Source organism: Erinaceus europaeus, chromosome X (assembly GCF_950295315.1).
Source record: "Erinaceus europaeus chromosome X, mEriEur2.1, whole genome shotgun sequence".
In the NCBI taxonomy this organism is placed as follows: Eukaryota; Metazoa; Chordata; class Mammalia; order Eulipotyphla; family Erinaceidae; genus Erinaceus; species Erinaceus europaeus.
In genome coordinates this window covers 93,452,008-93,468,921 of record NC_080185.1, presented here as the reverse complement: position 1 = coordinate 93,468,921, position 16,914 = coordinate 93,452,008, and the positions used below count along the sequence as shown (strand labels likewise).

General features: G+C 40.3%; 1 protein-coding gene across 2 annotated transcripts in view; it reads right to left on the bottom strand.

The window, feature by feature from the left end:
- The window catches only part of EFHC2 (EF-hand domain containing 2), a 201,342-nt gene that overhangs the window by 11,428 nt on the left and 173,000 nt on the right, over positions 1–16,914 (bottom strand). For both annotated transcript variants that reach the window (XM_060182527.1, XM_016190474.2), the window contains one exon: positions 10,249–10,354. In XM_060182527.1, the coding sequence (XP_060038510.1) occupies positions 10,249–10,354 (106 nt within the window). The remainder of the gene's footprint in view (positions 1–10,248; positions 10,355–16,914) is intronic.

The window sequence follows — 16,914 nt, the reverse complement described above, 5'->3', positions numbered from 1 at the left end:
AATAAAGCAACTTTCTGACAACCTGAGTGGATTTCTGAATGGATTCTCCAGGGTGACTTCCCATTAACTCAGGATATGATACCCCAGTATCAAAACAAAATTTAAGTTAACCCGGAGTATAAAGAATATGAACCACAGAGAATCTTCTGGAAGAAGGAAGACAAATTCAACAATGATAGAAAAATCATGACTCTTCCATGGCTGGGAATTGCTCTCCGTAAGAAGTTTCCATGACATCTTTCACTCTAGCTGTCACCAGAGCAACTTAAGATGTCAAACAAGTTGGCAATAAATTACTGCTCATCTGAAAAAAGCTGCTGATCTGTAAAATCGCATACCATTGCAATGGGACGTGAAGATGGTGCTGGATAGAAACCCAGTAAACAGCAGCTGTCCAGTGAGAATAGCAGAGCTGTATGTGAACTAATAGGCCCTGGATTTATTTGCTTTGACATTTTTAAAAGGAAATTTAATTGCATTATGTCTCCTTGTAGTTTAAATTTTTCTACTGTAGTACTGGCCACCAGATGCATGAGGGGGTGAAAGATCGGGAACCAATTAAATTCCATGCTTCAGTGAAACAAGGTTATTTTTATTCCTCCCGAATGTACGGCTGATAGAGTCATGTTAGTGATTTCACCCTGTTACGTCACTCTACTTGCTCAAAAAGGGGGACGTTTCCATGGGAAATATCTTTGAATTTGCAGACAAGTCCAGTAGTGTGTTATGGAAATAGAAATCATGGCTTTCTTGGATTTTTTTTCTTTTAATAAGGTTGGCATGACATTAAAAAAAATTAAATTAAAGTGATGAAGTCATAAAAATAAATTAATTTCAGGAAATAAAGTTGAAATTAATTTTGGGAAAACAACTCTGCAAATGTTTGTATAAGTAGGCAATAGCATTTGGATAAACAAGGAAAGGCTCATATATAAAGCCTGGAAATGAGTTTTTATTCCTCTCCATTTCTGTCTTTTTATGATAATGCCAATATTTGGGTTTTTTTTTTTTCCTTTCCTTGAAGCAATGTTATAAGGGAAGTAAATTTTTCAAGGACACACGAATATTTTTTAGCTTAATGATAGGTTCATGCATATAATTTTAGTAGACATCATCCAACATTTTAAAATCAAAGTGCATTCCAGCAGTATCATTTCCTCCTAGGTTATTCTTTGTGTTAAGAGAATCATCATGTATGTATCATTTTACTTTTCAAAATCTAATGGAAGTAACTAATAATCTTGCATTTCAGTGGTCAACTTCAACCTCAGATATTATAAATAACTTTGCTTATTTAAAGCTGGAACTAAGGGCTGGGGAAATAGCATAATGGTTATGCAAAATTGTTTCATGCCTGAGGCACCAAAGGTCCTAGGTTCTATCCCCAGCACCACCTTAAGCCAGAGCTGAGCAGTGCTCTGGTCCTTCTCTCTGTATGGCTTTCATTAAAATAAGTAAATAAACTATGTTAAAGCTGGGACTAACACCTGACTGTGTAGCAATTAACTCTAAGAATATCACTGAGTCTCAACTTCCTGCCTATACATTGGGAATGAAAAGGATGCATCCTCTCACAAGACCGTTGGGACAATAAAGTGTCACAGGGTAATGCATCTTCTAAATAATAAAGGACATCCTCTACAAATCGGGTGTCCAAAGATGTGTCCCCAAATGCACCCAACTGCCCCCTATGCTCCACTGCCAAAGCTATATATAATTCTAGTGTGACAAGAAAAGGCTTTAGAGCCCATTGCTAATGCTTTTGCACTTCCAGAGCTCATAAAATGAAGGCACATCCAATTTTTCTCAGAAACGTCAAAAGATAAGACGCCAGTCACACAGAGCAAGTTATAAAGTTTATATGAGAACCGATTTTGTGCTATTTTTTAAAATGTGACTTCTGAGATTAACCAGACAGGCTCTAAACAGAGGGAACTAGCTTGCCAGTTTTACAGCTACCATCTGTGTGCGAGCACAATAGGATGGAAATGGGGTCTCTAGGCCATGACAGCACCAGGGTGACATGCTGAGACCACAGATAGTTACATAATTGAGCGCAAGTTAAATTACAGCCCCAGGGCTCACCATGGGCTGCTGCAGAGGCAGAGGCCCAACCAAGGGACCGCCCAAGAATCTCAGACTACACGCCAGTGAGAATCCCAGCTACAGGCCAGTCAACAGTCATGATGGCTGACAGTTTACGATAGCCCCAGAGGAAGGAATACATCTCAACAAAAGGCTGTAGGACTAGTCAAGGCTAGAATAGCTACACCATGATTTTACCTTTTGTTTTCTTGTTGCCTACTCCCATTATAATCAAGTCATGGGGCCATCAAATATAGGGAAGTCACATATGAATCTGGGGACATGCAGCTGTTAGTCTGCATCTGGTTTTGTAGGGTATATATGCCTGAGCCCAAAGCTTTGTTCTGGTAGCAAAACCATGTTGGTCACTCTCCATTTGCCTCTCAAGAGAAAATTCTTTGTTGACTGTTCTTTGTTCCCAGGAAGCTAAGCTCTGTGACCTACATCACTCCTCAGGTTTCCCTGTTTTCTGGATTCTGGGTGGGTTAAGCCAGTGAGAAGCACCAAGGGAGTAGTAGGGCATTCACCCCTCCTTCCCTCAGCTTATACCCTCCCTGCCCAGTCATGGTTTCACAGTGTCTGTTTGTGGATATTGTTTCAGCTCTAACGCTGAGTGGGGTTTAACAACACAGGTCGGTCTCTGTCTCTGTCTCTCTGTCTCTCTATTTCTCTCCTTCTCCAGGATAAGGACAGCAAAGGTTTCCCACTCCTGCTACATCATACTGATTGGTTCTCATAACCCTTTCCACTCCTTTGCCAATAGCCACTTCATTAAATCATACCCATGGTTCTTTCAAGTGTGTTTCCGGCTGGAATCTTGCTGATAAAGGGATTAGACTGTTTTATGCTTTTGATAGGGCTGAAGTCTTGGTTCAAGCCTGTCAACAAACAAGCCTGCTGACTAGTTCCCTCTGACTGCTGAAAGTTGGCAACTTCAGGATTCCCCATCACTTTCCTGGTCTGCCGACATGCCCTGCTGCAACTCTCTGATGCTCTACTCTTCTAATACTGCTTATGTATCAGACCAGCCACTGCCTCGGCCTCTCATTGTCAAAAACCCTTAGTTCTGTTTCTCTTTTGTGGTCCCTCCCAGAGTATACTATGCACTACTGTTAACCAGGATAGAGTGGATAGTTCCCCATACCTTTACCCTTGCCTTTTATCCCATTCATTAAAATCATGACAAACAGAAATAATATCGACTCTAGTACGGAAGCTTCTTCAGCTTTTATCAGTTTGATAAGCCCCTTGTCATTTAACATAAATATCTCCAGTTCAGAGAAGAGATCATGTTGAAAGTAACAGTCAGCCTGGGAATAATGATGTATTGGTTCTGAGTGGTGGGAGGTGTTGGTAACTTCTTCCTGCTACTTTACTTACTGAATAGTATTTAAAAATTTTTTTTTATCTTTATTTATTTATTAGATAGAGACAGCCAGAAATCGAGAAGGAAGGGTTGAATAGAGAAGAAGAGAGACAGAGAGACACCTGCAGCACTGCTTCACCACTTGTGAAGCTTTCCCCCTGCAGGTGGGGACTGGGGACTCGAACCTGGGTCCTTGGGCATTGTAACATGTGCACTCAACCAGGGGTGTCAACCACCCAGCCCCAGTATTTTGATTTTTTTAACTAGAGCACTACTCAGTTCTGGGTTACGGTGGTGCTGGAGACTGAATCTGACACCTCAGAGCATCAGGCATGAAGGTAGTTTTACACAAACATTATGTTATCTCCCTACCCTGGTAATTTCTTGATTGCTGCCTATCACATCTCTGGAACTTCAGTCAAAGTCAGTCTTCCTCCAGCTCATACAAGCCCAGTCCTTGGCTTCCACCTTAGCTATGTGTCCACACAGAATATCTGCCTGTCATTCTTGTTCTCAACCAAACTTCAATCTCCTTACACTGAAGTCCCACATGTGACTTTTCAAATATGGCAGACTTCCCTAATGTAGGTGGTCGCTAAAGCTCTAAGAGACTTGCCCTAGCCAACTGGACCTCTCAGTTCTACATATCTAGTCTGACTCTCCATACCCTCCTGTAGGATAACCACACTTCTGCAAGTTCCTTAGAATAGGTGAAAGATCAGATCATAATTGAAAAGCAGGGGGTGAGTGGGGTAGGATGAAGCTACAATACATTTGCCAGACTTCCGGTTAATACCAGGGAACAACCAACAAGGGTTTCAAGTGTGTGCAAAGTATGGCTGGTTAACAAGCTGCAAATCTCTACTGGGGAGAGAGTCTTGGTGCCTCAGCTGCTGGGAGTACCCTTCAGGGACTGCTTCAGTTACAGAGCTATTTTTGGCTGCACATAATCGGGTTGTCCAATGTCAGACTCCTTCCTCAACCAACCCACAAGGATGAAGACCTTGGTCAAGACAACTCTGAAAAGTCATTCTTGCTCAAAAGTTCCTTGTGGACCAGCTAAATTTTGTGTTTGGATTTGCACTGCAGCTCTCATCTTCTCCCTCTGTCCACACCTGTGTCTTTCCTCTCCCTCTCATGGACAGTGAGTGCAAGAATAATCCCAAAGTAATATCCTCCCCATTAGATTTCATCCACTTCCTGGAGAATCCAACCTGTGACAATGGCTGACTCAGGAAGTACCTCAAGCGTTATTAGACAGCAATGTTTACACACACTTATGTGCTTCCAAAAATATTGTACCTTTCATGATTGATTCTACTGCATGAACTATGCAATGCCATGCTCAATCCAGTCACATTAAACATGTTCACATGAGATCATAGATTCACTGATAGTATTCTCATACTACATTATATCCTCTTTCTGAAAACATAAGACTGGGAGTGTTGCAGAACCTGAAATCGAATTCTCATTATTGGTTAAAGTAATCAAGATACTGGGGAGCCAGAGACAACCCAAACTGCCCCTGCGGCTACAGACAGACTATGACCCACATAGTCAACGACTGCCACCTCTCCAGATTCAAAGGAGGTCTCGAAACTCCTGTTGATGCTGTTGACTGGCTACGGAAGAAGGGCAAATGCTAGAAGAAGAAGATTTTCAAGCATACATATTTTATTTGTATAGTGAGAGGAATAGATGAGATTGTGTGTGTATGTGTGAGAGAGAGAGAGAGATAGGGGGAGAGGGGGAAAGAGAGAGAGAGAGAGAGACATTGCTGTCATGATGCCAGGGATTAAGCCTGAGACTTCACAAGTGCAAAGAATATTACTTTCCTGGTCACTTTTCTGGTCATCAAGGTACTCTTTTATATTTATGTCTTCGAAAAAACTGACTGTAAAGAACAGGCCCCTTCCAAATGTCTTCTGTAGCCTAAAATACTTCTAGGCCTGGTCAACTGACAAGAAATAAGAATACAGTTCTCACCATAACTGAGTGAAAGTTGGCAGTTACGGCTGAAGCACAGGTCCATTCTGACTACATCCCTGTTCCGTAACTGTTCGACATTTCAGGATAGAACCACTATCAGGGTCTGGCCTTATCTGAGGAAATACGACAACTTCATTTTACAAGGACAAGCCCTCACTATGGGTCAGGGACTGTGTTATGTCTCAAGTGTATCCACTCACTTAATCCTCATGGCAACTCCCAATGGAAGCACACTATTCCTATCTTCATTTTTGAGATGGGGAAACTCGAAAGGTTTAGTAACTTGCACCAAGTTAGCTACATAAGTCACAGAACTAAGACTCTGACCTCAGGTCTGTGTCATTCTAGACCTTCTGCTCTACATTGCTAATGCACCTGAGGTTCATGGCTCAGTGACTGTCTCAGTTGATGGAGCTGGTAAGAGATGATGCGGGGGAGGGGTGGTTAAAGGGAAATGAATCTTTGCCCTTCCCATACAGTGTGGGTGGTAATCCTTCTGTGGGTCCTTAAATAGATTTAATGGGTCACAAACTACATTCAGAAGAGTGAAAGAAAGGGAGCCGGAGGGGAGAAAAATAAGAGAAGAAAAAGAGAAAAGGGAAAGAAGAATATATCATACTGCACTACATGTAGTCAGAACAGCATTGTTCCATGAAACTTTTGTTCCATTATGTATGTGCACAAGGGGTTGGTAAGAAAAAAATGTTTTTCTTACTGTGTGTGTTGTGGTACTAAAAGTTAATCAATTTTGATTCAAACTCAATTGTCACCAGAAAAACAAAAATTAAAGTCATAACGTAGCACAGGTTTTCAGGGGGTAAAAATGTCAATATAGTCTAAATGTCTATCAACATAGAAATAAATTATCGTCTAGCTATGATATAGCTATTAAAGAATGTCTAAAATCTATACATGAGAAATGAGAGAAAATTCCCATGGTGTACTGTTAAGTAAAAAAATCACACGGCAGATAAATGCGGACAGGATTATATTTTTGTACAATGAATCAACTCCCCAACACATCTGGGTGGTAGATTGGGTGGAATGGAGAAGGAGAGACATGGAAAGTAAGTAAAATTAATTAAAGGCTGTTGCTAACTTGCAGAAACAAGCAAGTTTAACACTTTGGAAATGAAAGTTATATACACACTGCCTACATAAAGATGATTTTGTTGTTGTTGTTTGTTTTAACAATGTGACTATTTACAAAACTGAGGGAACTGTTTCGGAAAACTAAGAGGGAGTGAGTTCTCTCATCCCTCAGGGATTGCAGTATCAGGAGCCATTCCCACCAGCTAGGATTGACGGGGCAGATGAGGGCTGGTCCCCAGAATCTGGGCTGAGTAAGCATATGGAGAGAACCTCCAGCCAGGAGCTGGAGGCAGTCAGTCTCTTGTGACTGTCAGGGTGAGATACTATTTCTCCCTATCTCCCCGGCCCCCTCCTCCACAATCCTGCTGGTACATCACACTGACAATCTAACTGGAGGCCAGAAGGCAAAGGGCCCCATTGATCCAGCCCACGAAAGGTCAGCTTGCTGGGACTCAGAGCAGAGTGGAGGGGGCTGGAGAGACACCCTAATGAAAAAAAAAAAAGGATGATAGCCAATAGAGGATATTACACATTGTAATTTAATGTTATATACTGAAACCAAATGAAAAGGTAAAATGGAATCCCACCTATCATTTTGTTAAATTATTAATGAATTATATTTGCTAGAACGGAGAGAGATTGAAAGGGGTGTGGGAGATAGAGAGGGATTGAGACAGAGAGATACCTGCAGCATTTGCTTCATAGCTCATAAAGCTTCCCTCCTGAACCCAGGTCCTTGCACATGGTAAAGTGTATGCTCAACCAGGTGTGCCACTGCTCAGCCCAGTGTCCAGAGACTTCAGGTGTGGAATGACAACCCTTCAGCTTCATTACTCGGGTGAGACCTTTCCTTTCATAGTATTCTCTAATTCCATCCCAGGTGGTTCACTTTCTAACAAAGTCCCAAAACCTATAGACCAGGTTCTGTGAGAGAGAGAGCATATGTTCACACGTATCCATAAACTAGTGCAAAATATATACCTGAAAGCAGAGTTTGCAGTGAGTACCTCCCAACACTTCCTCTCCACTATTCCAACCTTTGGGTCCATGATTCTTCAAATTTGTTTGGCTTTGTATGTTAACTCTCTTTTCAGCCACCAGGTTCCAGATGCCATCAGGATGCTGGCCAGGCTTCCCTGGACTGAAGACCCCACCAATGTGTCCTGGAGCTCCACTTCCCCAGAGACCCACCCTACTAGAGAAAGAGAGGCAGACTGGGAGTATGGATCGACCAGTCAACGTCCATGTTCAGCGGGGAAGCAACTACAGAAGCCAGACCTTCCACCTTCTGCAACTCACAAGGACCTTGGGTCCATGCTCCCAGAGGGATAGAGAATGGGAAAGCTATCAGGGGAGGGGGTGGGATATGGAGATTGGGTGGTGGGAATTGTGTGGAGTTGTACCCCTCCTACCCTATGGTTTTGTTAATTTATCCTTTCTTAAATAAAAAGTAAATTAAAAAAGAAAAAATATATATTTAAATGGACACAAAGGGAAAGGTTACCTGGGCAAATAATATTATCTATCTCTTTTGTGATAGTATCATAAATTTTGTTTAATTAAATCCAAAGTCCTCAATCATAATAAATACAATTTAAAGGATGACTTTCTTTTATTCTTGGGAGTAAAAGACATAAAATACGGACTCTGCCACACATTTATTTTGTTAATTTCCTCTTCTCTAAAAAATGTCTGTCTCACGGGGGCCGGATGGTGGCGCACCTGGTTGAGCACACATGCTACAATGCACAAGGACTCGGGTTTGAGCCCCCAGTCCTCCTCTGCATGGGTAAAGCCTTGCGAGTGGTGAAGCAGTGCTGCAGGTGTCTCTCTTATCTATCTCCTTCTCTATCTTCCTCTTCCCTCTCGATTTCTGGCTATCTCCATCTAATAAATAAATAAAAGATAATAAAAACCTTTTAAAAATGTCTCACAAAGTTGCCAAGTGGACTAAATGAGCTGATGACATTTGAGGTCCTAGAGCAGTGTTTCACACATAGCAAGTGCTTTAACGGTTGGCTTTTATCATAGTGACCATGGATTGTCAACAGCCTACTATGGTTTGCCTGTCTTCATGCCCTCTCTCCAATTTACCCATAATCTAACCAGAGCAAACTCCTTTTCAAGCAGGGGTGAGGGATCTTTTTTCCTACCACGGGTCATTTTGGTTATTTATAACATCATTCGCAGACCATACCGAATTTAACAACTTAAAACTCAGCACTTGCTGAATTTAAAATCCCGCCTGCAGTTGGCTTTGAAGGGGTCAGACCAGATGATTTTGTGGGCTGTGTATAGCCCGAGAGCTGGACTTAAGCCCACCACCGTTTTAAAAGGTACAACTGATCATTCTCTCCTTGCAATGTCCCCAGGGTCTCAGACCTTTCTTTACAAGTATTTTCAGGCTCTCATCCCTTTTCATTTTTCCCTTTGTACTTTCATTCCATCTACGCTGATTCCTTTTGGTTCTGCTCAAGCTTCACAGTGTTCCATATGTCAGACCTACATTAGGCTGGGCATACCTTTTCCACACCATCTTGCTTTTACTCACATCCTTTGAAATTTGAAATTTCACATCCCTTGAGATCACTTCCTGTCCCCTTGTTCCAGGTCTAATATTTATAAGTAGCTTCAATGTCATACCACAGCACTGACAGCTAAAACTAAATCATACTATATTCCCTAAATCATGAGTGTATTGATTCCTCTATCCACAGCAAGCTCCTCAAAGGTATAAATAATGACTTTTGTGTCAGGACTCCAGAGCAGAGCATAGAATTCCCTAAGAAGGAATACTTAATCTTGGTTTGAGAACTGAATTTATAAATGAATGAGTTAAGTAAGTGACCCTCAAGTCATTCAGTCACATAAGCGCCAGAGGCAAGATTCAATACCAACTCCCTATGACTCCAAAGGCCACCAGTGTCTTCTCACCATCTGGAAGTTCTATGGCTGCCTGACTCTCCAGAATGGCTGCATGCCTGAGGGAACTCTCGTGGGGCACTAGACTGGTTTAGGCCAGAATGAACTGGTCAGCAGAGACCAGAGGAATAAACGCCTCCTTTCTGATAGGATCAACCACATGCCATTTGCTTTATCAAGGGATTTTCCCAAGAAAATCAATTTCTGAAGCATGTTAAACTATAAACAAACTACCAACCACCCACCCACTCCTTACAGACAATTGGTCCGAAGATATCTTAGAAAATTCAGACAATTCCAAAATGTTGACAGCAGTATTTGATCACATGAACTTTTTTTTCTCCTAACCAAGTATTTTATGGAATTTTTTTTTTTTTTTTAGTTTCACCCAAGGCAAACCTGCATGCACAAATACACTGGGGATTTTTGACATGTGCACCATTTGAGATTTGCTCTTTTGGCTCATGATGATGATGTTACCAGAATCCCTAGATAACAGTGTTTATATCTATTTATAACTGTAAGCTATTATCCTATTTTCCATATAATTGGATGAGAACAAGGTTAAGGGAAATTCAGCTGCATAAGAAAAGTCAGGTCTTACAGAGCAGATGTTTGCTCAGCATGGAAAGTGAATTAGCCTTTAACACAAATAGCCAGGAACACATCATGCTCTTTGTGAAAGCACTGACGTTAATATTTCATATTGAGAAATGATTTTAACACAGAGGCTATTTAAAATGTAAGAGGAGTTGTCAAAGCTGTTTTTAAAAAGTAAGTATTAATTTTACCTCTCTTTCGACCGACTCTGCTTGCAGTTCAGGCATTGGGTTGATTCTGAAGTTCATGGCACAGAAAAATGTCTTATAATTGATTTGTTTTTTACTGTCTTCAAACCTGAAAGTATAATTGTAATACATAATTTGACTTAATCTGCACAATCCAGTACCAAAATGTCAGCTTAACTGCTACCATGAAATCATATCCTTAGGTATGCCTTATTACATCGTATTTTTGCTTATTTCACATTAATTACCTGCTTCTAAACTGCTAGCACGTAAACTTTGAGATGAGAAGTCTCAAGCATTGACTTCACAGAAGGACCCCCCAGCACCTAGATCGATGTTGGCACTTAGTAGGTTTTTAATAAATAGTTGTTGCAGCTGACATAGAAGCTAACTTATGCCATACTAAGACCAGCATTTTATTTTAATATGAAGATTTAAAGATCTTTTTAGTCTAATATGAATGATACTATATGACAATAAAATAAAATATCCGTTTATTTGTGCTTTCTAAATTTTTAAGTCAAGCCTGGATTCATTTTTTCTCATTTATTAAATAGCCATTGTCAATCATAATTAAATCAAGAAAAAAGAAAAGATACTATCTTAATAGTAAGATGATAATAAATTCTAGATATGTGAAAACAATGTAAAAAATAAGTTACAATAAAGACTGTTTTAAATTCAGAGGACGTTATTTAAATCCTCATATGCTGTCATAGGATATGTTCATGATATATTGTTGAATGGTGAGGTTTGTAAAATTATGATCTCTCCCTAGACTTACATTTATATAAAAAAAGCATAGACATTTTGGAGCGATATGAAATTGTACTCCTGTGACAAGAGTCTTGAAAAACATTTTCTCAATAAAGATACATCAAAAACAAAACAAAATAAAATAAAATAAAATGGCATATAAATCTATAGTGACAGACCAAGGAGATTGTTCACTTGGATAGTGCATTACTTTGTCATGTGCATGACCCTGGTTCAAGCCCAGCCTCCATCACACTTAAGTGCAGAGGTCTCAGTCTCTCTCTCTCTCTCTCTGACTCTGTTTCTATCTTTTAAAAATGGAGTGACGGAGCTGGGCGGTGGCGCAGTGGGTTAAGCGCAGGTGGCGCAAAGCGCAAGGACCAGCAGAAGGATCCTGGTTCGAACCACCCGCTCCCCACCTGCAGGGGAGTCGCTTTACAAGTGGTGAAGCAGGTCTACAGGTGTCTATCTTTCTCTCCCCCTCTCTGTCTTCCCCTCCTCTCTCCATTTCTCTCTGTCCTACCCAACAACAACGACAGCAATAACAGCAACAACTATGATAAACAACAAGGGCAACAAAAGGGAAATTACATAATAAATAAATTTTTAAAATGGAGTGACAATACAGTGAGGTATTCAAATCGTTATTCCTGGGAAAATAGAGTGAAATTTTTTCCTAAACACTTCTGTATATCTGAATTGCTTTAAAATTTATAACTAGTAAAAAATAATCCCATTAACCTTTTGAAAACACAGACACAGACACACACACACACACACACACACACACACACACACACACACACACATCTTGTTGTCCTGTACCGTTATCCAGCTAAAGAAAATGGCTACTAAAAAATGGTGGGGGCTCGGTGATGGCACACCCCTTTTAGGGCACATGTTACTGTGCACAAAGACCTGGGTTTGAGCCCCCACTCCTCACTGGCAGGGAGAAAGTTTCATAAGTAGCGAAGCAAGTACTAAATGTGTCTTTCTGTTTTTCTCCCTGTTTCCCTCTCTCCTCTCAATTTCTCTCTGTCCTGTCAAATAAAGAAAAAAAATTGGCTTCCAAAAGTAGTAGATTAATCTTGCAGGCACCGAGCCCAAGTGATAACCCTGGTGGTAAATACATATATATATGGAAGAGAAAATACATTTACATATGGAAGAGAAAATACATTTACATTAAGGAACTGTATCAAAACCCTAAGCTAGCATCATTACTTTACGAAATCTATACATAAGTGAACAAGCACAGTTTAAGGGCCTGTGTTGTTCAAGGACCGACTGCACATATTCATCACATGGTACCATTTTTTAGAAAGAAAAAACAAAGCTTATCACTAAGGTTCTGTCCATATAAGCTGCTCTACACTCTTGCCATTGTAACCTCTAACTCAACATACTCCTAACAGTCAGCAAGCCAGCCACACAAGTTACTGCTGCATGGATGAACAAATAATTAGTTACATGAAAACTCTGCTCATAAAAGTAGGGAAACAATATACTCAGTTTGTCTGTTGAGAAACGATAACCATATGTATAAACTAAGAAAAATGAGGAGCAAGAAATAAAAGTCACATAGGCAAAGTAGATCAAATAGAACGATTAGAAGAGAGGCAACAGAATCTAGAAATTCTCCTGTGTACATTTACTTTAACCAAGAAATCCGGCATGCCACTCCAAATTGCTACCCCCCCCCCCACCAGTGTATCTATCATTTGCACTTTGGTTCACTTTTCATTTAAAATCCTTGAAAAAACATGCTCTGTTTATGGAAATCTCTGTAGCCAAGATGTAGGACCATTATGTCTTTTATTTGTGTGGTGTGTGTGTGTGTGTGTGTGTGTGTGTGTGTGTGTGTGTGTTTTGGGAGATGAACAAAGACTCAATCAATTAAAGATGTTTTGTAGGGAACTTTGTTTTAGCATGGAGGCCAGAAGAAAAGCTTTCTCTGATACTTTGAGTAGAAGCTGAGGTCAAAGAATGAAGTCATTTAGGACTTTTGATTGTTATACTGGGGAAAACGAAGAGCTACCGGTGCAAACGATAAGGGACATTTATACCATACTATTTAAGTGACATTTTCTTCTAAAGATTACACTTGTGGGAATACTTTAGCACTTGTTACTGTTGATATTTTTTGTTTTGTTTTGTTTTTATTTCCACCAGAGTTTATTATCTCTGAGGCTCGGTGCTGGCACTATGAATCCATCACTCCTGGCAGTCATTTTTTTCCCCTTCCCCCCCCTATTTTTATTTGATAGAACAGATAGAAATTGACAGGGGAGTGGAAGATAGAGAGGGAGAAAGACAGACACCTGCAGACCTGGTCACTGCTTGTGAAGCATCCCTGCTGCAGGTGGGGAGTAGGGGCTCGAACCCGGGTCTTTGCATAGGTATTTGTGCATAATGTTATGTGTGTTCAACTGATGTGCCACTGCCTGGGCCCCACAATTTATTTATTTATTTATTTATTTATTTATTTATTTATTTATTGTGAGTGGAATGTAGGGGCAAGGTCAAAGCGCCAAAATATCAAGAGCAGCTAGCAGTCCTGTACAGCAATTCAGATGAGAAAGTCCGGTTGATGAGGTTGTAGTCGAGGAAAGGCAATAACATATGGAATGGTCAATTATGAATATATTTTTTAACTTGAGTATATTTTTTTTATTTATTTATTGTTTTATTGGTTTGGGGGTAATGGTTTACAGTACAGTTGCTGACACATGGATCCAAATACTCATCTCCCCATGACAGGTGTCTGCAAAACACTCTCACTCCTAGTTTAGGTCCTTTACCACCACCAGGACCTGAGCCCCTCCCTCCCCCTCCAAGACCTCCTTCCCCAGAGTCCTTTGCTTTGGTGCAGTACACTGAGCCCAGTCCAAGTTTTACTTTGTGTTTTTCCCTTCCTGTCCTTGTTTCTTAAATTCCATCCATGAGTGAGATGATCTGGTATTCACACTTCTCTTTCTGGCTTATCCAATACAGGATTCCTGCCTGGATTTATATGTATATAGGCATAATGCATATGTGTGTATCTATATATGTGTAAATAGATATAATGTCTCTTGCTTGTGTGTGTATATGGTGGGGGGGCAGGAGAGAGAGGAGAGAATCCAGGACAACTGTAAGGGTTTTCACCTGAACAAATGGAAAGAAAGAACTTGCTGAGAAAAGTATCAGGAACTTGGTTGGGATATATTAGAATCTGATGGGAAAGGAACAGCTAGCTATATAAATCTGGAGTTCAGAAGTTCAGGTGATAGGTTCAGGTTAAAGATAGCGATGTGAATGTCATTAGCGCAAAGTTAATATTTAAAAGCCACCAGTCTAGGAGACTGGATGAGATCACCAATGAGATAAGTTCATTAATTCCTACAGTACAGAATTTAATCATCAGTAAATTTCCATTATATCCATTGTAAGAGGCACATTTTTAATTTCAGAGGTTTCAGAAGTATGACAGCCCTAGAGTTTTGGAACCAGTCAGAAGACTACCAAAACAGATTCGAATCACCTCAGACTTTAATTATACACATTCTGCTAACCAGTCCAAAGGGTCCTACTTCCATAGCTACTTCACAAAGACTTTTTGGGCATCGCCTATACTACTTAATAAGTCAAAGTCACTGTTAGCACTCAGCTATTATTACAGCAATAGCTTTCTAAGTTATTTTTGTGCCAGAGCATTGCTCAACGTTAACTATAAGTGGCACCGGGTATTGAACCTGTATCCTCTCATATGCAAGTCTCATGGGCTACTATTGTGCTATCTTCCTGGATCCCACTATAGACTTCCATCTATATCTTAATTCCTCCTTTTCTCAGGTTACAGACCTCCTCTATCAGAATGATATTTATAAAACACAAATCAGATCATTGACTCATTAACTTGCATTTCTCCAGTAGCTTCCCAACCTACTTTAATACAAGCAAGCTGAACTCCTTATTAGGGTCATGTATCCTATTATGAATCCTAATCTGGCCCCTGATTACCTCTCTGATATCATTTGAAAACCCTCTTTAGAATATTAACAATGTTCTAGGTACACTAGCCGTCTTGTTCTCTGAGCATAACAAGATTGTTCCCAGAAATATTTTTTTGCACTTTCTGTGGTTCTTTTGTCTATTTGAAAGTCTCAGTTCAAATATTACTTCCTCAGAAAGGCCTTCCTGAAGGGCTTCTTTTTTGACTGATTTTCCTTGCTTAAATTTGCCTTTTCCCTGGATGAAGGCACTGTTAACTTACAGGAAAAGTTTTGAGAGTTGCCACAGGAAGGTTTATTATCAGATTTTTTTTACCAATAAATCTAAAATTTAAAAAATATATTATAGTTATTTATTGGATAGAGACAGCCAGAAATCAAGAGAGAGGGTGGGGTGATAGAGAAAAGAGGCAGACAGACACCTGCAACACTGCTTCACCACTTGCAAAGTTTTCTCGCTGCAGGTGGTGAATGGGGGCTCGAACTTGGGTCCTTGCATATTGTAACATGTGCATTCAACCAGGTACAGCAACACTTGGCCCCAATAAGTCTAATATTTACTGATACATATGTTACCTCCTAACCACCCAGATATGTTTGACTTAACACGTTAAACATAGTACCAATTTTTGAGAATATTAATGATTCATATGCTATTTGGAAGTCAATGATGTTCTGACCTGTCTCTTTCAAAAAATAAACAAATTGCTAATAAAAGGGATAAAGCTAGCCAATTCTCCTTAACTATCTGTTTGCTTTTAGGAAGTGACCAGAATTGTAGTGAATCATGATGGACTGATGAAAAATATTTAGCTCCCTTTCCCACCAAGATCTCACCAAAATGACTGTAGAGAAATTGAAAATAGGTGACAACTGACGATCACAACAATCCCTGGGGGAATAAAGAATGGTATAAGAGACTGAGAAATCTTTTGTAAGACTGCCAGTGGACCAAGGACTGGAAACTGAGTTGATATAGCTAGGGAACAAAAACTGAACTCTAAATGTACAAGGTGGTGGTAGCAAGCGCTTAGGGATAGTTAGTGTGTCCCACAGAACATCCAGGAAACTCAGGGATGGCATGCTCCAGATAACAAAATGAGTAAGAACAAGGTGTAGGGACAAATAAAAGATTCTATGAAGCTTGAAAACAGCAACAGCTGTTGGGTCACTACGTTTTCTTCTTCTTCTTCTCCTTCTCCTTCTCCTTCTCCTCCTTCTCCTTCTTTTTAAAAAGATATTTATTTATTCCCTTTTGTTGCCCTTTTTTATTGTTGTAGTTATTGTTGTCGTCGTTGTTGGATAGGTCAGAGAGAAATGGAGAGAGGAGGGGAAGACAAAGTTGGGGAGAGAAAGACAGACCCCTGCAGACCTGCTTCACCGCCTGTGAAACGACTCCCCTGCAGGTGGGGAGCCGGGGGCTCGAAGAGAGATCCTTACGCCGGTCCTTGCACTTTGCTCCACCTGCGTTTAACCCACTGTGCTACTGGCCGACTCCCACTACATTATCTTCTATACTACACTCCTCCTTGTAAGGGAGTAAGACATGTTCTCCAGAAAAACTAAATAAAAAGGTTCTAATATTGATGCATAATGGAGGGTAGAAGATAATATTCTATACTGAAGTTGGATCTTTTTTTTTTTTTAGCCCTCTTCTTTCTCTATTTCCATGTCTAGACCACCAGTGGCCATGCCTAAATTCTCTTCTGTTTCCCCATCTTACTTGCGCTCCTACCTCGGCAGGAAAAGACAGGATTCTCTCCTCAATACTCTGAATGATTTCAGAGAGATCTCCAGACTCCAGTTTCTGATGATTCTCCAATAAAAATAACTAGGAGACAACTCAAGCAAGCCCATCAATCTATAGCACTTACCCTTAAAAGTTTCCAACATTATGGAGAGAAACTAATTTGGGGGGAAG